Source organism: Heterodontus francisci, chromosome 12 (genome assembly GCF_036365525.1).
Source record: "Heterodontus francisci isolate sHetFra1 chromosome 12, sHetFra1.hap1, whole genome shotgun sequence".
Lineage (NCBI taxonomy): Eukaryota > Metazoa > Chordata > Chondrichthyes > Heterodontiformes > Heterodontidae > Heterodontus > Heterodontus francisci.
Genome location: NC_090382.1, coordinates 61,628,405 through 61,653,039, shown reverse-complemented (window position 1 = coordinate 61,653,039; position 24,635 = coordinate 61,628,405). Strand labels below are relative to the sequence as shown.

The 24,635-nt window shown below is 44.8% G+C and overlaps 1 protein-coding gene across 2 annotated transcripts in view; it reads left to right on the top strand.

Annotated features, from left to right (window-relative positions):
• Positions 1 to 24,635, top strand: part of LOC137375605 (glutamate receptor ionotropic, delta-2-like) — a 629,010-nt gene that overhangs the window by 386,242 nt on the left and 218,133 nt on the right. Inside the window, exon 6 of one of the 2 annotated variants that reach the window (XM_068042973.1) lies at positions 12,330 to 12,503. The exons of the other annotated variant lie outside the window; for it this stretch is intronic. Within the exon in view, the coding sequence (XP_067899074.1) occupies positions 12,330 to 12,503 (174 nt within the window). The remainder of the gene's footprint in view (positions 1 to 12,329; positions 12,504 to 24,635) is intronic. 2 annotated transcript variants of the gene reach the window in all.

Here is a 24,635-nt window from a genome sequence, read left to right as displayed (position 1 = left end):
ACCAACCTTTGTATCATCTGCAAATTTACTGACCCACCCTTCGACTTCCTCATCCAAGTCGTTAATAAAAATCACAAACAGGAGAGGACCCAGAACTGATCCCTGCGGCACGCCACTGGTAACTGGGCTCCAGGCTGAGTATTTACCATCTAAGACCACTCTCTGCCTTCTATCAGTTAGCCAATTCTTAATCCAACTGGCCACATTCCCCACTATCCCATGCCTCCTGACTTTCTCCATAAGTCTACCATGGGGGACCTTATCAAATGCCTTACTAAAATCCATGTACACCACATCCACTGGTTTACCCTCATCCACTTGCTTGGTCACCTGCTCAAAGAATTCAATCAGGCTTGTGAGGCAAGACCTACCCCTCACAAAACCGTGCTGACTGTCCCGAATCAAGCAGTGTCTTTCCAGATGCTCAGAAATCCTATCCCTCAGCACCTTTTCCATCAACTTGCCTACCACCGAAGTAAGACTAACTGGCCTGTAATTCCCAGGGTTGTTCCTATTCCCTTTCTTGAACAGGGGCACAACATTTGCCACCCTCCAATCACCTGGTACCACCCCCGTCAGCAGAGAAGATGAAAAGATCATTGCCAGCGGCTCTGCAATTTCATCCCTTGCTTCCCATAACATCCTTGGATATACCCCGTCAGGCCCGGGAGACTTGTCTATCTTCAAGTTATTCAAAAACCCCAACACATCTTCCCTCCTAACGAGCACTTCCTCGAGCTTACCAGTCTGCTTCCCACCGTCCTCTTCAGTAATACACCCCTTCTCATTCGTAAATACCGAAGAGAAGTACTCATTCAAAACCTCACTTATCTCTTCCGGCTCAACACACAGTCTCCCGCTATTGTCCTTGACCGGACCTACGGTCCCCCTAGTCATCCTCATATTTCTGACATACGCGTAAAAGGCCTTGGGGTTTTCTTTTATCCTACCCGCCAAGCATTTTTCATGCCCTCTCTTAGCTCTCCTAATCCCTTTCTTCAGATCCTTCCTGGCCATCTTGTATCCCTCCAGAGCTATGCCTGTGCCCTTTTTCCTCAACTTTATATACGCATCCTTCTTCTTCCTAACAAGACTCTCAACCTCTCTTGTCAACCACGGTTCCCTCACATGACCATCCCTTCCCTGTCTGACAGGGACATGCTTATCAATGGCCCCTACTATCTGCTCCTTGAAAAAGTTCCACATTTCGACCGTGCCCTTCCCTGCCAGCATATGCTCCCAACTTATGCTCCTCAGTTCCTGCCTGACAGCATCATATCTACCCTTCCCCCAATTGTAAACCTTGCCCTGTTGCACATACCTATCCCTCTCCATTACCACAGTGAATGCTACAGAATTGTGATCACTATCTCCAAAGTGCTCGCCCACCAACAGCTCTATCACTTGCCCTGGTTCATTACCTAGTACCAAATCCAATATTGCCTCCCCTCTGGTCGGGCAGTCTACATACTGAGTCAGAAAAGCTTCCTGGACATACTGCACAAACACTACCCCATCCAAACTATTCGATCTAAAGAGTTGCCAATCAATATTTGGGAAGTTGAAATCCCCCATAATTACTACCCTGTGACTTCTGCTCCTTTCCAAAATCTGTTTCCCAATCTGCTCTTCCACCTCCCTGCTGCTATTGGGGGGCCTATAGAAAACTCCCATCAAGGTGACAGCTCCTTTCCTGTTCCTGACCTCAACCCACAGTGCCTCAGTCGGCAGATCCTCCTCGAAAATTCTTTCAGCAGTTGTTACACTATTTCTAACTAACAATGCCACCCCCCCACCTCTTTTACCACCATTCCTAATCTTATGAAAACATCTATAACCAGGTACCTCCAAAAACCATTCCTCCCCCTCACCTATCCACGTTTCAGTGATGGCCACAACATCGTAGTCCCAAGTGCCCATCCACGCCTTCAATTCACTCACCTTATTCCTGATGCTTCTTGCGTTGAAGTATACGCACTTTAACCCTTCTCCGTGCCCATCTGTCCTCTGCGACAGTGCTACCTTCCCCAATACCTCACTACACTCTTTGTCTTTCTGAGTGGACCCACTGGTCCCTGGATTACAAGTCCGGTTCCCATCCCCCTCCCAAACTAGTTTAAACCCTCCCGAACAGTACTAGCAAACCTCCCTCCCAGGATATTGGTGCCCCTCTGGTTCAGATGCAGCCCGTCCTGTTTGAACAGGTCCCATCTTCCCCAGAATGCAGTCCAATTATCCAAGAACTGGAAGCCCTCCCTCCTACACCATTCCTGCAGCCACGTGTTCAGCTGTGCTCTCTCCCTATTCCTAGCCTCACTATCACGTGGCGCCGGCAACAAACCAGAGATAACAACTCTGTCCGTCCGAGCTTTCAGCTTCCAGCCTAACTCCCTAAACTCACTTCTAACATCTGTGCCACCCTTCCTTCCTACGTCGTTGGTGCCAATGTGCACCACGACCTCTGGCTGCTCCCCCTCCCCTTTAAGGATCCTGAAGACGCGATCACAAACATCACGGACCCTGGCACCAGGGAGGCAACAAACCATCCGTGCGTCTCGCCTGCGCCCACAGAACCGCCTGTCCGTACTCCTCACCATCGAGTCCCCGATGACTAGTGCTCTCCCATTCTCCCTCCTTCCCTTCTGAGCCACAGTGCAGGACCCCGTGCCAGAGGCCCGGTCACTGCAGCCTGCCCCCGATAGGCCGTCCCCCCCAACAGTATCTAAAACTGTATACTTGTTGTTGAGGGGAACGACCACAGGAGATCCCTGCACTGACCTCTTCCCACCTCTAACTGTTACCCAGCTGCCTTTGATTTGTGGAGTAGCGACCTCCGTGTAGCTTCTATCTATCAACCCCTCAGCTTCCCGAATGATCCTCAGTTCATCCAGCTCCAGCTCCAATTCCCTAACACGGTCTGATAGGAGCTGGAGACGGATGCACTTCCAGCAGGTGAAGTCGGCAGGGCCACCGGAGGTTTCCCTCACCTCGAACATTCTGCAGGAGGAGCAATACACTACACTGGCTGCCATTTCTTTTATTCAATTACCCCTTAGTTAAGTACAACTATAGATATTAACAAAAACAGTAAATAGCCTACCTGCTCAGTCCTTTTTGGTTAGAGGAGGAGGGTAAAAAGGGTCTTATTATTAGGTTAGAGGAGGAGGATGGGTGGGAGACACTACATGTGTAGTGGCTCGGGTTTACTCAGCTCCGCACCTTTAAGGAAAATACCTACCCAGGAGTCCTCGCTGCCGACCAGCTTCCGGTTCCTCCGGCGCCAAAAGAAACTCAAAGACAAGGAAAACAGTAAGTAAAACAGTAAGTACTTACTTTTAAAACACAGCTCCTGATGCCTTCACTCACCCACCGAAGAGTCGCTACCTTCTCCTGCTGCTCCGCCGGGAAATGAGGCCGAGTCCACGGAGCTCCGCACCTTTAAGGAAAATACCTACCCAGGAGTCCTCGCTGCCGACCAGCTTCCGGTTCCTCCGGCGCCAAAAGAAACTCAAAGACAAGGAAAACAGTAAGTAAAACAGTAAGTACTTACTTTTAAAACACAGCTCCTGATGCCTTCACTCACCCACCGAAGAGTCGCTACCTTCTCCTGCTGCTCCGCCGGGAAATGAGGCCGAGTCCACGGAGCTCCGCACCTTTAAGGAAAATACCTACCCAGGAGTCCTCGCTGCCGACCAGCTTCCGGTTCCTCCGGCGCCAAAAGAAACTCAAAGACAAGGAAAACAGTAAGTAAAACAGTAAGTACTTACTTTTAAAACACAGCTCCTGATGCCTTCACTCACCCACCGAAGAGTCGCTACCTTCTCCTGCTGCTCCGCCGGGAAATGAGGCCGAGTCCACGGAGCTCCGCACCTTTAAGGAAAATACCTACCCAGGAGTCCTCGCTGCCGACCAGCTTCCGGTTCCTCCGGCGCCAAAAGAAACTCAAAGACAAGGAAAACAGTAAGTAAAACAGTAAGTACTTACTTTTAAAACACAGCTCCTGATGCCTTCACTCACCCACCGAAGAGTCGCTACCTTCTCCTGCTGCTCCGCCGGGAAATGAGGCCGAGTCCACGGAGCTCCGCACCTTTAAGGAAAATACCTACCCAGGAGTCCTCGCTGCCGACCAGCTTCCGGTTCCTCCGGCGCCAAAAGAAACTCAAAGACAAGGAAAACAGTAAGTAAAACAGTAAGTACTTACTTTTAAAACACAGCTCCTGATGCCTTCACTCACCCACCGAAGAGTCGCTACCTTCTCCTGCTGCTCCGCCGGGAAATGAGGCCGAGTCCACGGAGCTCCGCACCTTTAAGGAAAATACCTACCCAGGAGTCCTCGCTGCCGACCAGCTTCCGGTTCCTCCGGCGCCAAAAGAAACTCAAAGACAAGGAAAACAGTAAGTAAAACAGTAAGTACTTACTTTTAAAACACAGCTCCTGATGCCTTCACTCACCCACCGAAGAGTCGCTACCTTCTCCTGCTGCTCCGCCGGGAAATGAGGCCGAGTCCACGGAGCTCCGCACCTTTAAGGAAAATACCTACCCAGGAGTCCTCGCTGCCGACCAGCTTCCGGTTCCTCCGGCGCCAAAAGAAACTCAAAGACAAGGAAAACAGTAAGTAAAACAGTAAGTACTTACTTTTAAAACACAGCTCCTGATGCCTTCACTCACCCACCGAAGAGTCGCTACCTTCTCCTGCTGCTCCGCCGGGAAATGAGGCCGAGTCCACGGAGCTCCGCACCTTTAAGGAAAATACCTACCCAGGAGTCCTCGCTGCCGACCAGCTTCCGGTTCCTCCGGCGCCAAAAGAAACTCAAAGACAAGGAAAACAGTAAGTAAAACAGTAAGTACTTACTTTTAAAACACAGCTCCTGATGCCTTCACTCACCCACCGAAGAGTCGCTACCTTCTCCTGCTGCTCCGCCGGGATTACCCTTATGTTGATAAGGCAATAAACCACTATCAACAGCACTCTTCTGATCAGGTCACTCCACTTTAGGCTTGGCGGGAGCCTTCTGACAGTGGGCAGAAGTTGTACCAGTCACTGGTATCGGACGAAATTCCCGAGCATTCTTTGACCTGATCTCTATAGAAAGAGCAATCTTAAACGTTAGCACATATGTAAGATTTTGTGTGTTAGTTAACTTCAATTGGATTCTTCCATCTACCAATCCACACATAAATCTGTCTGTAATGCATGGTTTAAGAATGTGCCAAAGTTGCAATGTAGTGATAAATTCTCCAGTGCCACAAGGTACTCACCAACTGTTTCAGTACTTTTCTGATTCCAAATTTGTCACTTTCTGCTATCTCTAGTGGCTTAGAGTCGATTATTTTGAATGGCACATCTTTTGCCTTGTTGGGAGCATGAAGGTTAGTCAGCATGCTATATGCTTCCGAGCCAATTTCCATTTGCAAAATTGCTTGTTGTGCTCGAGAATTGCCTTATTCCGAGTCTTGACCTCTTCGCTTTCACCTTTGAGTTCAAAAATGTTAAACAATGAGAAACTGAATGATTCTCGAGTGTTGTTATATGTCCCTAGGCTTCTGATGTGTCCCACATGTGCAGCCATATTGTCCTGTTTGCAAATTCACAGTAACCCAATAAACACTTTACTGCGGCTGTCCATAACAATGATAATAAAAGCAGTCTAGTTGGTGGTTGAAGATAATTTCTTACCCAAATGATCACTTTGAATCCAATGCACACTAGGATCCTGTGACATCCCATTCACCTGAGAAGACAGCTTGAGGCTCAGGCTTTGCACAAACCAGCCAAAATCTGCACCATTTGAGCAAGTAGGTCATCAGAATTGTTCACTGCAGTCCCTGCTGCTGTTTGCCTGCATTGACAGACCTTTATCTCATCCTTGTCGCTATTTTCTGTGATATATTTGGGTGGCACTAACAGACTAGGTGGACACCAAGCATGGACAGTTCAAGGAAGTGTTTATGTCATTTATCATCATGTCATTATGCCATCACATCATTAGCATATTATACAAATGCATTACAACCATTAACCAAAAACTTAACTGGACCAGTCACACACACATTGTGACTGCAACAGCAGGTCAGAGACTGGGAATTCTGTGACAAGTAACTCACCGCCTGACTCCACAAAGCCTATCCATCACCTATAAGGCACAAGTCAGGAGTGTGATGGAATACTCTCCACTTGCTTGGATGCGTGCGTCTCCAACAACACACAAGAAGCCTGACGCCATTCTGTATCAAGCAGCCTGCTTGATTGCTCTTAATCATTCACTCCCTGCTCCACCGGCGCACTGTGGCTACAATGTATCGCATCTACAAGATGCACTGCAGCAACTCGTCAAGGCTTCTTCAGCAGCTTCCAAACCCCGAACTCTACTTTCCTTAGATGAACAAGGGCAGCAGGTGTAATTTTCCCTCCATGTCACACAACATCCTGACTTGGAAATACATCGCTGTTCCTTTATCATCGTTGGGTCAAAATCCTGGAACTCCCTCCCAAACAACACTCTGGGTGTACTGACACCACACAGGCTGCAGCAGTTCAAGAAGGCAGCTCACCACCAGCTGCTCAAGGGCAGTTAGGGCTGGGCAATAAATTCAGAACTTGCCAGTGATGCCCTCATCCCATGAACGAATAAAAAAATAATGATTTGGTTTGAGCTACAGTCAGCAGGAAAAAAAGCAACTTTTATATAGGTTTTAATCAACTGCATTTTGAAAACAAGCAATGTGCTGGGATTCAAGATTAATTAGGTTATTATTTTTAGCTATGATTACATTAAAAGCCATAAGGTGTTTAAATTTACAATCTAAAGGATGAAGTTCCCAAAGAAATCATCAGTTGAAATAAATTCTTCACCAATTCTTATCCGGTGGTTACGCTGCTCCCGAACTGCTCCTGTGCTCACTGTGGCATATTCTAATTAATGTTCCTGTGAATTGTGATGTAATTTGCCAGTGGAGGCTCAGACAGAACATCTGTCTTATGCTGTTCATTGTCGATTTAGCAATTGCAGCGAATTCCAGGCCATTAGCACGTCTTGTTATGTAAACTTTTGTTTGAAAGGCTGTGCTGTTGACAGAATTTCAAAATTCAAATTTCTGATCCAAACGGTGATGAAGATGAGAAGGTGGCAAAGCCCAATATCTATCCTGGACTGAGAACCTTCAAACACCCTGCATTATTTACTGCTTCAGTAGCAAACACCAGCACAGATGCATCCTCTCTGAATCAGTTAGTGAGTAGCAGGAGGGAGCAATTGGTAAGAAGGAGTAAGTGCCAATGACATTGGTAGGGCCACGACTTGCTTGCCAAGAAGCCTGCTTGAGGGCTCCTTTGGCTGCTGATTCTACAAATTCTAACCTCACAGGGCTATGAGCACAGTTTGATTGCTCCGCATGATATTTAATTATACCATTTGAGAGTGTGCTAACTTGCCTGCATCTGCCATGTGGCAACATAGAAAGTGTGGTCAAGTTGCTCTGGAATGCAACTCCATAGCTAAGATCCTAAATTCAGTTACAGGTCCCCAAATGAATGCTTTAACTGGAACTCTGGAGATGTTGTGCATCAATCTGCAGTATCATATCTTATCGTCATTCACCATGCTGGGAGTCAATTTGAGGTGGCTGTAACACGGGTCTGCAACAATTTCATTACTGCTCAATGGCATGCTCCTGCACAAATTACTGGATTTTCCTCAGGATGTTCCTCACGACAATGCAATAATATCCTGCCACCCAGCAGTCTGGCTCAGCTGACACCAGATGCAGCAATAATGTGCAGGCCTGGGCAGTCACTGCAGCTGTATACTGTATATGGTACCTGCAGTTGATAGGCCATCTATTAACCCAGCAGAAGGATGTACTGGACTACTTCCATCTCTCAAGGCACATGCAGATGGGCAAAGCAGCTATCGAGTTTACTTTGTATGACACTGGGAATTCTGTTGAATGTTGCACGTGGTTTGGAGGACGAAGGCACACGCCATACACTGTCACAAAGGGAAAGCACCAACATTTCAACATAGTGAACCTGTATTTAACCAGACACACTGTTAAGGTTAATGAATTTGGGTTTACTGATATTCTTGTATTCCATAAGATCATTTAGGATGAGGCAGAGTAAGGTGATTATGCAGTGCTTTTTACACTGAAGAGAAGGCTCAAGGTGATCTTATATAAGTTTTCATGATCTTAAAAAGGTATGGACAAGATAAAAATCAGTATTCTAACGTCACAAAATCTATTTCAAGGGGGCATAATTTCAAACTTAAGAAGGAGGATTAAAAGGCTCTTTAGATTTAACTAATTTACGCTGAGGGTGGTGAACATTTGTAATGAATTGACAAGGGAGTTATTGGGGGCTGCAGATCTAGGAGCCGCTACAATGGAAACAGCTAGAGTCCATCAGCCTGAGAGTGTCTTCTCTGAGGACACATCACTCTAGCCCCACCCAACTGTCTGTCAAACCCCACCCCACCTCTCCTCTATTACAATGATCTGGAATGCACTGTCTGGAATGGTGGAGAAAGCAGGTTGAATAGTAACTAGTAAAAGGGAATTGGATATATACTTGAAAAGGAAAAAAAATGCAAGATTATGGGAAACTAACAGGGGATTGGAATTCATTTGACAGCTCTTACATAGAAGCACAATGTACCAAATGTCCACCTCATGTGCTATATGATTCAATGTATTTTGGTATGCTTATGTAAAGAGGTTTGATGTGTTGTCACATTCTCAGATGGATACTGGATGGGAGGATTGGTCCTTTATTTGAAGGTAGAAGAGAAGATGTTAAGGCAAAAGAAACAGTCTGTCTTAAACAGAAGGGAAAACGTCAATGAACAGTTGTGCTCTGATGTCACTAGCTGTGTGCACTGAGGAGACCTCTGAGCAAAGGTCATCTTGATGATCTTATTATTCCTCAATTCTAAAATATCCACAGCTGTGTCTTTAGGCAATTTTGTCTGGAGAGGTTTTGCAGAGCACAGCAAGTTACAACTAGTCTGGTATCCAGCATACTAGAGCACACCACCAGACCTGTGAAAGCTCTGACACTACATTTTTAAAATAATTCTTTCAATGACCACTCTAGTTGAAACATAACTTCTTAGTAGCATTTCTCTGGTGCTGTTTAAGCTACTTTAGTTAGTTGTTATATACAAGATATTGTATCGTGTATTATTTATATATATTATCTTGCAATAAGGTACATCAGTAACCTGATAAATACATGCCTATAGTGTATCTTGCCTGGCATTAGAGAAATCCCATGTGGTGCCTGTAATCACCCTATAACATATAAATTGAATGCAGCCTTCATCTTCATAGTCACAGACAGGGCAGTATGAGCAGATGAGAGTGGCTACAGGTAGATAGTAGCCTCTTTGATGGAATGCATTCTTGTAATACATATCCTTGATTAAAGTTTCGTGGGACCTGTGTTACCTATATATTTTTGGGGATTTAATTCTCCTTTTCTCCATTCCTTGCTGCTATTTCTCTTGTTCATCCTCTCCCTCAATAATAATGCCATACAAAGATAAGGAATGCTCTATTTTATCTTGAGAAGCCCTCACTCTAGGAGATGGGATGGGAATCAAATTTTCTGGTGGTCAGAAGCAGCCGGAAGCAACTCCATGATTGTGTCTCCGGAATGCCCAAATAATTTCTTCAGAATAGCATTACCAGCTGCAGATGTGACTGTAAAACTCTTCACAATCTTCAGGCTCAGAAGCTCCTCACATGCTGATGCTAGCAACAATTGTGCCTCATTTCTCATTCTAATTTATCCAAGTGCATTTTCATCATAAAACCTGTCGTGCAGGCCCCCACCTACCAAGAATGAGGCATATTAATTTTGTCATATGAACATTGATTTTAAACTTTTACTGGAGTGAAGAAAAGACTTGTTTGAAGTTCACTAGACAGTTGGCTGGAAGAACATTTGCATACTAAGAGACAGTGCTGGGAGAGACAAAAGAATTGCTCACTGATTCAATTAACAGAGATTGGGCTGGGGAATGGTGATCCACATCTTGTTGGGGTAAGAAACAGCTCTACATCCTCTGCCGCCCCCCCCCCCCCCCCCCCCCCCAAGAGCTGTGAAATCCACAAAGTCAGGACTGGTTGAACCAGCTGGTCACATGACTGACCGGCTGATCCAGGCTTTTGAATGAGACACAGTACAGTTTGAACAGATGGCAGTTTTGCAACTGAAGCTGGAACAAAAAAGCCGCTCTGCTGGCTGTCTCTCTCTCACTTTCTTCCAAGCCACCGGACCCACTGAAGACACGTAAACCTCAAGTGAGAAAAGACGCCAACACCAAATAATGAATTGCAGGACTTACCGGCAACCAAAGACTCCATATTGAACTTAAAGGACTGTAACTATAATCCCGACATTGTCTCAAACTTTTCCCCTTTATTCTTTTGTACTTTTTCTGCCTCTATCTGCGTGTGTGTTTATCGCGTGTACATGCTAGTGTGGTCACATCGCATATTCGTAGTCGTTAACCGGATTGGAGTTTAAGATTAATAAACTTCCACCTTTCTTATTCAAATCCAAGAAAACCTGTCTGATTTCTTTGCCTTACAATTGGAAGGCAGTGAACAAGGATTCACAGAGAGGGAGCGAAAAACACGTTTTAAAAAAAATTAAACCCTGTTACAGTTAAACCAGACAAAGGCTGAGAGGGTATCCCTAGACCCCTTCTCTCCTGGTTGTAACAAACCATAAAACATTGGGTTGCAGCTGGCGAGGTACTTAATGGGTGGATTGCAAGAAGTGCCAAAAATGATTTGGAAACTTTGAGGGTTCACGATTGTGAGGTGAAATTCTATTGGCAACAGAATCTGGCCCAATTTGCTACAAAGTACAAAAGTATGTTACACTGAAGAAATGCCAAAAATGGCATGGAATTTTAGGGTCTATAGCTTTATTGGGATTTTTATACAATGGCAATCTGTTTTAATAGTTTTTACACTGTACCTGTATAAAAATAGTAGTAGTGTATCTAATTTTGTCCTGAAAAATTAAGATCGATTCTAAAACACAATTTTAATGATATTCACTTTAAATAAGATCCTTTTAACGTAAATTGGATCACCTTAGTTGTTATGAAGATTCTGCTGCTTTTTCGCAGATACTTCTAAAGATAAATTTACACACCAGTCTGAGATCAGTAGTTTCAGTTTCAGGTTCCAGCAGAGAGCCACGTGCACTTTGTTTCCTTCTGCCTGGTTGGAACTGAAGCAGTCTTGGCCAGGAGAGAACTGCACACCCGCTTGGATACAGTTATGGACAGAACTCTCTCACAAAAGTTAAAAATGTAAATATGTAGAAAGTGGGGAGGTAGAATGCCCATCCTTGAAACATTTATGAATGTTCAAAAATAAATACTGGTCCATTTTGTCAGCCACTGAGGTTTGGTGAAGTTCCCCTAGGATTCCAATGCCTTAAGTAAACTAAGTTTACACCAAACTGGTTTTACACATGACATTCAGTATCAAACCAAAATAATATGAGACACAGTGGCGCAGTGGTTAGCACCACAGCCTCACAGCTCCAGCAACCCAGGTTCAATTCTGGGTACTGCCTGTGTGGAGTTTGCAAGTTCTCCCTGTGTCTGCGTGGGTTTTCTCCGGGTGCTCCGGTTTCCTCCCACAAGCCAAAAGACTTGCAGGTTGGTAGGTAAATTGGCCATTAGCAATTGCCCCTAGTATAGGTAGGTGGTAGGGTAATATAGGGACAGGTGGGGATGTGGTAGGAATATGGGATTAGTGTAAGATTAGTATAAAAATGGGTGGTTGATGGTCGGCACAGACTCGGTGGGCCGAAGGGCCTGTTTCAGTGCTGTATCTCTAAACTAAACTAAACTACTGCTTCTACAGTGTCTCAGTGCCACTTCTTTCCAAAGTGAGTTCAGATCTCATCCCTGGATTTATGCTCTCAGTCTATTGGTGCAAAATAAACACTGCATTACACCGACACTAAGCTTGCAGTATAAATGCATTGTAAATGTTATCTGTTTATGTAACAGGTGTGCAAATCTAAAGATCAGGATTAGTCTTTAGTTATATCAGATAATAAAGTGTATTTAGTGGATATATAGTGACTTTACAAAATAAAAATATTTTTGTATATATTAATGAAAAGCAAAAACAAGTTGTAGTTTGTTTATGGTTGATACAGATGCAGGTTAACCTTCTTAACTAATTTTGTGTTCTAGTTATTTTTGCCTTTCTGTGAACCCTCTCACTAAAAAAAGTATGGAGTGAATTTAGAAGGCTGTTCCTTTAACAAATTATCTTTTTTTAATTAAACTAAGGAAATAAATGATGCAGATATTCGGGAGCTGGCAAAGAGATTGACTGGAAGGTTAACTGTCATTCGACAAACTTTCCCAATGTCAGAAAGCAAGAGCCAGTACTGTATGAGAAGCAGTCATAGATTTTCTTCTGTGATGTGTAATCCTAAAGACCCATTCACACAGCATATGGAGGTATGGTATTTGGCAATAATAGCTTTTTAATGCTTTTGCTGCTTATGCACAAATAATATTTCTATGTGGTATTTGTATGAAAAGATAAGTATGCATCTAAGTAGAATTGTGATAATTAATGTTATGTAAAAACAACCTAATATTGTGAGCTAAAAACAAGAAATGCTGGAACCGCTCAGCAGGTCTGGCAGCATCTGTGGAACGAGAAGCAGAGTCAACGTTTCGGGTCAGTGACCCTCCTTCGGAACTTCGGAGTTCCGAAGAAGGGTCACTGACCCGAAATGTTAACTCTGCTTCTCTTTCCACAGATGCTGCCAGACCTGCTGAGTGGTTCCAGCATTTCATGTTTTTATTTCAGATTTCCAGCATCCGCAGTATTTTGCTTTTATCCTAATATTGTGAGCAATTTTTAAAGCTAGCCTTGATGTCTTTAAATCAATAAATTAACACTTTAATTAGAAGAACTAAATTCTTAAACACTATGAAGATATAAACAACATTTAAAATAGAAAAAATTAGAGTCCTTGCAAATTTCCAGTCCCATGTTGCTCGAAGCCCTCACAGGTTGTTGCTCGAAGTCCATGGCTTACAAAGGAAATTAGAGATAGCATTAGATCCAAGGAAGAGGCATATACATTCACCAGAAAAAACAACAAACCTGAGGATTGGGAGAAGTTTAGAATTCAGCAAAGGAGGACCAAGGGATCGATTAAGAAGAGGAAAATCGATTACGAGATCAAGCTTGCGGGGAACATAAAAACTGACTGTAAAAGTTTCTACAGGTATGTGAAGAGAAAAGGATTAGTGAAGACAAATGTGTAGGTCCCTTACAGTCAGAAACAGGGGGAATTTATTATGGGGGACAAAGAAATGGCTGACCAACTAAGTGCATACTTTGGTTCTGTCTTCACAAAGGAGGACACAAATATCATACCAGAAATGTTGGGGAACACAGGGTTTAGTGAGAGAGAGGAACTGAAAGAAATCAGTATGAGTGGAGAAATGGTGTTGGGGAAATTGATGGGATTGAAGGCCGATAAATCCCCAGGGCCTGATGGTCTGCATCCCAGAGTACTTAAGGAAGTGACCCTAGAAATAGTGGATGCATTGGTGGTCATCTTCCAAGATTCTGTAGACTTTGAAACAGTTCCTACAGATTGGAGGGTAGCTAATGTAACCCCACTATTTATAAAGGGAGGTAGAGAGAAAGCAGGGAATTATAGACCAGTCAGCCTGACGTCGGTAGTGGAGAAAATTGTGGAGTCCGTTATTAAAGATTTTATAGCAGAGCACTTGGAGAACAGTGGTAGAATCGAACAGAGTCAGCATGGATTTATGAAAGGGAAATCATGCTTGACAAATCAACTAGAATTCTTCGAGGATGTAACTAGTAGAGTTGATGAGGGGGAGCCAGTGGATGTGGTTTATTTGGACTTTCAGAAGGCTTTCAACAAAGTCCCACATAAGAGATTAGCGCACGGGATTGGGGGTAGTGTATTGCGATGGATAGAAAATTAGTTGGCAGACAGGAAACAAAGAGTAGGGATAAATGGGTCTTTTTCCGAATGGCAAGCAGTGACTAGTGGGTTACCACAGGGATCGGTGCTCGGACCGCAGCTATTCACAGTATATATTAATGATTTAGATGAGAGAACTAAATGTAATATTTCCAAATTTGTAGATGACACAAAACTGGGTGGGAGGGTTAGTTGTGAGGAGGATGCAGAGAGGCTTCAGGATGATTTGGACAAGTTGAGTGAGTGGGCAAATGCAGTATAATGTGGATAAATGTGAGGTAGCAAAAACAGGAAGGCAAGTTATTATCTGAACGGCTATAATCTGAGAGAGGGGAATGTGCAACGAGACCTGGGTGTTCTCGTACACCAGTCTCTGAAGGTAAGCATGCAGGTGCAACCGGCGGTAAAAAAGGCAAATGGTATGTCAGCCTTCATAGTGAGAAGATTCGAGTACAGGAGCAGGGATGTCTTGCTGCAATTATACAGGGCCTTGGTGAGGCCACACCTGGAATATTGTGTGCAGTTTTGGTCTCCTTATCTGAGGAAGGATGTTCTTGCTATAGAGGGAGTGCAGAGAAGGTTTACCAGACTGATTCCTGGGATGGCGGGACTGACGAATGAGGAGAGATTGAGTTGGTTAGGATTATATTCGCTGGAGTTCAGAAGAGTGAGGGGGGAATCACATAGAAACCTATAAAATTCTAACAGGACTTGACAGGGTAGGTGCAGGAAGGATGCTCCCGATGGTGGGGGAGTCCGGAACCAGGGGTCATAGTCTAAGGATACGGGGTAAACCATTCAGGACTGAGATGAGGAGAAATTTCTTCACCCAGAGAGTGGTGAGCCTGTGGAATTCGCTACCCCAGAAAGCAGTTGAGGCCAAAACATTGTATGTTTTCAAGAAGGAGTTAGATATAGCTCTTGGGTTTAAAAGGATCAAAGGATATGGGGCAAAAGCGGGAACAGGTTACTGAGCTGGATGATCAGCCATGACGATAATGAATGGCAGAGGAGGCTTGAAGAGCCGAATGGCCTACTCCTGCTCCTATTGTCTATGTTTCTATGTCCTCAGAGAATGTTGCTTTCCTTCTCCAGTGAATTTCAACAATTAACGACTTGCAAACACTTTCAGCAAAATCAATCTGACTTTCGAGTTTTTGAGGGATAAAAGATTGTCACATTCGAACTTCCTTTTCTTCAATTTAAATTACCAGAGTTCTCTGTTTTGGCTTGACTTTTTTTAGAATTTTGAGAGATAATAAACAGACTAAAATCCTCTTCCTTCAGTTTAAATGGCTGAGAGCTCTTTTTCCAGGCTCTGACAGCACAGTTGTGTCCTCTGTGTCTGTGTCTTCTGTTAGAACAAACTGTCTTCCACTAACAGCTGGTTCAAAACTGAATTGTAACAAATGTATCGCATGAGACTCACTCCCAGTGGCTGTTTCCATGGTATCGAGAATACACCCTTTGAATCGCAGTCTCCAAATGGCTGTTTCTAAGGCAACGAAAATGCACCTTCCTATAACTCCTGAGGCTTGCTGGTTCTAAAAGCAATACTAATCCTTTGCAAGCCTTAAAGGCAAACTGCACATTCCTGAAAAACTACAGGACCATGACAATATCACTATTAGTATATAGAGGTCAAACAACTATGGGAAATCACATGGTAAATAAGGGTAGAATTGCTACTGTTGTGCAGGCATAAAGATGGATCAGAAAGCTGACTGAGTGTGTTTGATGTCTTTTACCAGTGATTGTCCAGCCATTTGCATTTGTGTGTAGGAATGTTTTTGTGTTATGTCATAATAACATTATGATCTGAGAATATTTGCAAAAATATTTAGATGTATAATTACACCGTTGCACTCTTTGCCTTTAAATGGATGTAAGTGAAGTTCTTCAGGGTAGAACTTACTGATTTTTCTGACAGTAGAGGCTGGATTTTCAGTCACCTCTGCAACTGGGATTGGAGAACAGGCAGGAGCTAAAAATAGCACTGCCAGCCTGCATGCCAGATCCCTGGCTCCATCCCACCTCTGGGCCATTTCTGCGGAGGCGGGATCGGAGACCGGCATGACTACCCGGCTGCATGCAGCAGGTAGCCAATCAGACTCATTAAGAGTCTAATTGAGGCAAATTTAAGTTTCCAGGCCTGAAACTTCTGAAGGCTTTCAAGGAGAACAAGAATGAGGCGCCACTGATGATCCAGGCTCCTGCAGGCAATGGGAGCTAGTTTAGAAGTCTGGAGGTGGGTACTTGGTGGTGGCCAGGGAGGCCAGGACACCAGACATACCTGGAGGCCATCCCTGCCTGCCTAGGTTCCCCCTCGCCCACAGGGGTGGCCTGGATGTTAAATCAATTTTTTAATTAAAGATTTAAAAGGGTTTGGATGGGGGTTGCCGCCATCTTGAAGTGCCCTCTCTCTTTCTTACCTTCCATTGAAGGTTTCTTCTCCTTTCAAGCTGGAAGGCCTTTGATTGGCAAACCTGCCCTCTGGCCATTAATTGGTCGCACCCCCCCCCCCCACCCCCTCGGAAAATCACAGGTGAGTAACTGCTGGCCACGCCCCCCTCCTCCCCCGTGGGCGGGCTCAGGATCTAGAAACCATTCCGACCTCTGCTTCCCAACTCCGGAGGGAAAATCCAGCCCTGGGTGCAATGGATCAGAAATTTAGATGACATGCACACATCCTTCTCCCCATAAATTTCTGGCCAGCTGCATTTTGTATACTCTCGTACCAGTGTACATTTTGTGTCACAGCCTCATTAAGGCCTCACGATTTATGTGAAAATATTTAGATGAATATCTGGTACAGTTTTGTGGCATTTATGCTAGAATTCTGCTTTTTGGCTTCAAGGACTGTCTTGAAATGGTGCAAGGAAAGCACCATGTGCTCTGGAGCTCCAAGCCATAACCAGATTCTGTGAGGATGTGCATGGTGCTTACTAATTATAGTGAGAGAGATGCAAATCGCTGTGTGTTGTTGCCTTGATCAGGTCCATTGGAAAGGCTTCTTGGCATTTTGGCTAAGATCAAGTGTGTCACCTGTTTGGTCCAAGTTGCGAGTCTGATTTTTTTTTTTTGTTTTTGATCTCAATACTGGCTTTGGCCTAACCTCCCCCACTGCCCCCACCCCCACCCCGCTCTCTGCTCCAATGACATTTGAGCTCTCCTGTGATTGGTGGATCTTCATGTTGGCTCAGGCCTAATGCTTGTAGTTCCAGAATGACCAGGGTCAACACCTGAGCTCCAAACTGTAGGGTGGGTAGGGGGGTAGTGCATTTCACTGTCAGGGTGATAGTGAAGAAGACAGAAGAAGGCATGCCGGTGGACCCAGCCTTCTTTGAGAAGAAAATCTTATTTGACTGCTGTGAATTTCAAGCTGTGGACATCTTCTGCTTGCAAGATTTCTCCAGCAGCAAATATTTTGACGTCACATTCAAAAAGGTTGTGGGATGCCTGAAATTTCAGAAGGTCTTCAAGAAGAACGGAAATGAGGTGCTGCTGTTGATCCTCACTGCGGAGCTGCTGTTTATGCTGCCATTGCAACAAAACCACATTGTGACAATCCATCTGTACAACCCCCATATGCCTGTCGTGGATGTGTTTACATTCCTCGCCAGGTAGTTGAGGTGGCTGGAAACTGTACTGAGGTCAATGACCTATTCTGGATATGGACCAGCAAGAGGCAAGTCAAGGTGACCTTGAAAGTAGACTCCAGTTAAGGGAGCCATCTTGTACCCTCCCTCCAGCTTTGCTATTGGGAGAAGTCGGGGCTACTTGGTATATGCGGGACAACCCAGAGTTTGTCGCACCTGCTGCAAATTTTGACACGTGGAAGCCACCTGCAAAGCAATTGTTTCAAGAACTGCAAGAAGAACTAATAGCAGAATAAGTGCTGCAACCTGTGTGATGCCACAAGCCACCTCTATGGAACCTATCCAAAACATAGTCTCAGGTGACAAGAATCAAGGAGGGGCACAAGGAAGGAACAGCGAACATGGCTGCTGCAAAGGAGATCAGCAACCCTCCTCCAACACGATGCCCATTGAAGAAGCCCCTAGGAAGAAGGATGAGGGAAAGGAAAAGGATGGTGCAGCAAGCTGCCAAATCCCAACACTCATCCCTGAGCCTCTACCCGAGCAGACAGAGTCAATGGAAGAAGAGGAGCCAGCTGAGGAACAATCAGGAGACTGGCAGGTGGTGAAGAGGAAAACCAACATGAAAACCATGAAATAATGCAACAGCAGCTGCCAATGCTGAGACGAATGGCAAAAGGCGGTACCCTCATCAAAACAAACGGCAAAATGCCAAGAATGAGAGGGACACAGAAATGCCACCTCAGTTCCAGAACAGAAGGAGCAGCAACCTGACCATCGCACCCCAGCTCTGGGAGGCTGGGAGCAGAAATCTGACCAGTGCACCCCAGCTCCAGGAAACCAGGAGCAGTGAAATTGACAGGACAGCACAAATGGAGAACAGCCCAAACCTCCCTGCTTACACAACCTCCTCACCACCCACTCCACCCCTGATGTCAGATGGACTAACGTTCCCATAGGTAACCAGGACAGTTACCTCAGCCCAGTGACAATGCAACAGTTCATGAATGCTATGGGTGTGCAGAAACATACTCAAGGACTGGGACTAGCATAGACAAATGGACTGGTGAGCTATATCCAGTTTAAATGGGATTAAAAATAGCCTCCATTAATGTGCATTTTATTAAGGCCATTATGCAATGTGTTTCAACCTTGGGGTACCTCGCCAAGGTCAAAACCAACCTGCTGTTTGTGCAGGAGTGTGGAATACCGCACCTGAGCAACTACAGGCAATGGTTACGATGATGGTGCCATGGGCCGTCGATCTGGTCAGGAGCAAAAAAATTGCTGTACCCCTGGCCTGGGTATTCTGCTGCAGGGAGGCAACTTCACCATCATTGAAGTAAACAAGGTGATGGGAGGCTGCCTCCTCATAGCAGATGTACTGTACAAAAATGGTGCACTCCAGTTAATAACCATGTCCACCCTGGCTCTAAAGAACGAGCGTTTGGCCATCTAGCTGGGTCAAAAACCTGGAACTCCCTTCCTAACAGCACTGTGGGTGTACCTACACCCCAAGGACTGCAGAGGTTCAAAGAGGCAGCTCACCACCGCTTTCTCAAGGGCAATTAGGGATGGACAATAAATGCTGGCCTAGCCAGCAATGCCCACATCCCATCAACGAATAAAAAAGAAATCACTGATGCGGCTGAATGATCTGGCAGGGCTGACAGCAAACTGGAAGCTATGTTGAGACTCCCGATGAGAACGGTAAAAGACGCAATGTTGCACAACGCTTTCAGCAACCCTGCAGACAAGCACCATGCAGATGCACCTGGTTGAGGCCAGATTGGTCTGCCTATTGCAGTATAAAATTCCTGTTTGTGTCCCAAGCGCTCATGGACAGATCCAACGACATCACTCCGGTGTTCTTCTCTGACCACAGCATGACCAGAGGGTTGGCCGGAGGACATGGAAGCTGAACATGAAACTGTTGATACCAGAAAACACTGAGGAACTCAAAAAGGATTGCAAAGGTTGGCGAACTGTGAAATTTCTCTTTGAGTCGCCGATGCCTTGGTGGAAAATGATCAAGGCGAACATCAAGAGGTTCTTCATCCTCAAAAGTGTTCAGAGGATGAGAGAGACAGAGTGAAATGTAGCAACCCCAGAAAAGCATGCAGGTCTGTTCCTGTTGCAGTCAATGGATGTTGATATTCGGAAGGATCACTAAGAGGTGAAGAGCTAGTAGGCCTCTTTGCCTTGAAGACCTCCAAGATCAACTTCTGGTCCAAAGTCTGCTCCGTGGAGCAGTGTGAGACGTGCTCATATTTCTTCTTCCAAAAGAGAGAGCTCTGTGATCAGCAGCCAGAAGGAAGAAGACAGCTCGGTAATGTCATCGCAGCCTGATATACGAAGGCTCAGCAAATCCTTTTATGCTGAGCTCTATGATATGAAGCCCACAGACAGCACGGCCTTCCAGTCCTTCCTGTCCTCTGTCACAGAGGTCTCAGATGACAGCAAGTGGGAGAGTCTGGACAAACCATTAACTCTGGACAAGCTGACAAAGCCTTTGAGATGAGTAAAACTCCCAGAAGCAACGGTTTACTGGCCAAGTTGTATTCGACTCTGTGGGACCTGACTGGCCCAGACCTGCTGGAAGTTAACAAGAGTATGCTTCTGGCCAGCAGCATGTCAGAATCCATGAGAAAATACATCATCACCCTCATCTACAAGGGGAAGGGGGAGAGGGAGGAAATCAGAAAGTGGCGACCTATTTCACTGCTTAACGTGGACTACAAAATTTTGTCCAAGGTCATTGCCACTTGGCTCAAGTCTGCTCTGGAGTTAATGATTCACCCCAATCAGACTTGCACTGTACCCAGCGGGAAGATTTCTGATGGGCTCACACTGCTCAGGGATATGATTGCCTATGTACAGGTCAACAGGATGGAAACCCGCCTCATCAGACCAGGAGCAGAAGGCCTTTGACAGAATATCGCACACCTACATGAGGGATATGCAGTCCATCTGGGGTTTGGGGAGGGAATCTGCAATTGGATCCAACTGCTCTACATAAACATCAGTAGAGCAGTTTCAGTCAATGGGTAGGAATCAGAATGCTTTCCAATCAATTCTGGAGTCATGCAAGGTTGTCCTCTTTCCTCTCTCTTGTTTGTGTACTGTATCAAACCTTTTTCCAAGTCCATCAGGAAGGTTGCAGGCATAAGAGGGATGATGATCCCAGGCAGTGGAGGCACTCAGGTCAAAGCCTCCCTATACATGGACAACTTCACTATTTTTGCTCAGATCCACTGTTTGTTTGCAGACTGATGAGCATCTCCAACCAGGCCAAACTGGCCTCGGGAGCCAAAGTAAATTCTGACAAGTGCGAGACCATCTCTTTTGGGAACTGGGTCGACCGATCCTTTGTCCCCTTCACTGTCAGGTCAGACTAACTGAAGGTGCTGGGGATATTGTTCAGAGGGGCTGGAGCATGTGGCAAAAACTGGGAGGAGCATATCGCCAAGGTAAAACATAAACTGGGCATGTGGGAGCGATGGTCCCTCTCCATTGCAGTTAAGAACCTGGTCATCAGGTGCAAGGTGATCTCAGTGTTGCTGTACATGTCGCAGGTCTGGCCCTTTCTGCGCCGTGGTGGTCACCCGAGCTGACTTCCACTTTATTTGGAGATCGAAAATGGACTGTGTTCACAGGGCTACAATGCACAAATCTCTAGATAAAGAGGGGGAAAATGTACTCAACATCCTCCTCATCCTGTTGGCCATCTTCATGTGCAGCTACATCAAACTGTGTGTAGCCTCTCGGTATGCAAACAGCAAGTGTCACTACATGATGAGTTTCGCTCTGTCCCCAGTGTTTCAAAGGATGGGTCTAACCACATTGCTGCAGAATGCTTCATTCAGTTGGACCATGCCATGCCACCTGTCCTTTGTGGAAATATTTGTGCAGAGAAACATATTTGATCACAAATCCATCAGACAGTGGTCTGCACGTAATGTACTCAAGGCCCTGCGGGAAAGGGAGATGGTGGATCCTGTCAGATGGTTCCCTGAGCAAACTGTCAAAGTCACTTGGCAGAACGCCTCATCACCAGAACTTTCAATTTACCAATATGTTGCATGGTTGGTGGTGAGAAGGGACCTCCCTGTCAGATCCTTCATGCACACCCAGAGTTTCACCAGCACCATGTGCTACCCTCGAAGTGGCTGCAGTGGGAAGAGACCATTGCCCACCAACATCTGGAATGTGCCTTTGCAAAGAAGGTCTGGATAAAGATGGAGTGGTTTTTGTTGAGGTTCATTCTGAGCAACTTAGTAACGGAGGACTTTGTGTTGTATGGGCTATTCCCGGGGACGCACACCTAAACAAACATCTGCTGCTGGAGGATCATCAACTTGGTGAAAGATGCTTTGTGGTCTGCCCGAAACTTGTCAGTCTTCCAGTGCAAAGAGCAGTTCATAACCGTGTGTTGCTGACTGGCAGATTACAAGATCCAGGACGTGCTGAGGGACGCACTAAAGCTTGGCGCAGCTGCCACAAAGTCTCAATGGGGGAAGGCCACAATCTAAGGCCTCCTGCCATTATACAACGAGAGGCTGGAACCCGTGGAAAACCCCTGGGGCAGTACGCACCTGAGAATGTTTGACATGAAATGTATTTTGCAAATATAACCTGTAATTTCAAATGTTGTGAGGCACTTCAGAGGGCCACATACTGTATTGAAAGAAATTGAACTATACTGCACTTCATGCAATATCAAATTTGAAATGTTATGTCATGTACTTTTGCAAAATGTTATGTATAAAGTATATATATTTTTTTTAAATTGGAAAGGCTCATGGGCTGCTCTTTCAGGTCGTCTACAGTGACAAAAATGAAGCATATTTTAGAAAAGATAATGCATAAAAGAAGACAGCATTTCTAAAGAATTTATAAAGAATGGGTTTAAAGTTCCATTATATATAGCCCACTGAGGAAATCATCCCCCCCCCCCTTAGGAGTTGTGTATGAGCGTGTTTTAAGAAACCCATGAAACTTGCAGCTTAATTAGTCCATTTTAACGACAAAGGCCTGGAAATTAACTGCAGTCTGCATGAATACTGGATACAGACATTCATTGCATAGGACATTTTGAAAGTTATTTATTTTTGATGAAACACACTGTTCCAGAAGATAAACTGAAGATGTAATCATAATATGCATCATTAGCACAAAATGGATGCTAGTTGTTTACCTTGCAACATAAAGTATACATTTTCTTGTGCTAATACAAATAGGGCTTGAGAGTTACCAGTCCTGATTTGAGCTACAAACAATTATTTTAAGTTGCAAAAAACATAATTAACCAAGAATGAATATGGATGTTTTGGAGACATTTGAGATGATTTTACTGTCTGCAGCCAAATTTACACAATCCAGTAACAGTAATTTCAGTTTACATCTACTTTTATTATTTGAGATTTTTCAGTATTTAAATATTTATGTTACAGTTGAATGTACAGTGTAATATTTTTCAGTAGAACAGAACATGTTATAACCGATAGCTAGAAAAATGCAACAGAACCAATTCTTTCACAAAGGTAAAATATTACAAATGCTAGAAATCTGAAATATAAACAGGAAATGCTGGAAATACTCAGCAGGTCAAGCAGCATCCCTGGAGGAAGAAACGGAGAATAATTCTTTCAAATGGTTATTGTTCCACATTAAGTTTCGAAGAAAATTTTTTAAACTATTAAACTATTTTTTCAGCTTTCAATACTTTTAACCCTAAGATGACTCGTTTGGAGCAGAGGTCAACCCTAAACTCACTTTGGCCCAGGTTTTACTGTGGTAATGACAATAGAACTGTCAGCTTTCGCAGTCATTGCTCCACTAAAACTGACAGCAACTTCAGGAGTTTGGACATGTGAAGAATAATGCGGAAATCCAGATGTTGCTGGTAATGAGTCTATGTTCCTCCAGGGCATATGCTGTAGAGGTTCCCACAGACTGCTATCTCCCTTGCAATCATGAATTGATGAGAACTTCCACTCTGTCACTGTTAGTGTCTCTTTAAAAACTATGGAAAATGTTACACCTTGTTGAATGAGGTGTACCACATACTAACTTCATAATTACTGCGAAATGCCCTTATGGTCCTGAAAAGCTAATTTTATATTTATGTAATATCAAATTTCTCCATAATAGAGCCATAGAGTTGTACAGCATAGAAACAGGCCCTTCGGCCCACTGCGTCCATGCCTACCACTGTGGGCAGCGCAGTGGTTAGCACTGCAGCCTCACAGCTCCAGCAACCTGGGTTTAGTTCTGGGTACTACCTGTGCGGAGTTTGCAAGTTCTCCCTGTGACCGCGTGGGTTTCCGCCAGGTGCTCCAGTTTCCTCCCACAGCCAAAGACTTGCAGGTTGATAGGTAAATTGGTCATGGTAAATTGCCCCTAGCGTAGGTAGGTGGTAGGAGAATAGTGGGGATGTGGTAGGGAATATGGGATTAATGTAGGATTAGTATAAATGGATGTTTGTTGGTCAGCACAGACTTGGTGGGCCAAAGGGCATGTTTCAATGCTGTATCTCTAAATAATGCCTATCTATACTAATCCCACCTGCCTGCATTAATTCCATATGCCTCTATGCCTTGCTCAATCAAGTACCTGTCCAGATGCCTCCTAAGTGTCGCTACTGTTCCTGCCTCCACCACCTCCTCAGGCAGCTCATTCCAGATACCCACTATTCTTTGTGTGAAAAACTTACCCCTTTGATCCCCTTTAAACCTCCTCCCTCTCAACTTAAATCTATGCCCTCTAGTTTTAGTCACCCCTACCATGGGAAACAGACTCAGGCTATCTACCCTATCAATGCCTCTCATAATTTTATATACCTCTATCATGTCCCCTCTCAGCCTCCTTCGCTCCTTGGAAAACAGACCCAGCCTATCCAATCTCTCTTTATAACTCAAGCCCTCCAAACCAGGCAACATCCTTGTGAATCTTCTCTGCACCCTCTCTAGCTTAATCACATCTTTCCTGTAGTGCGGCGACCAGAACTCCAAATG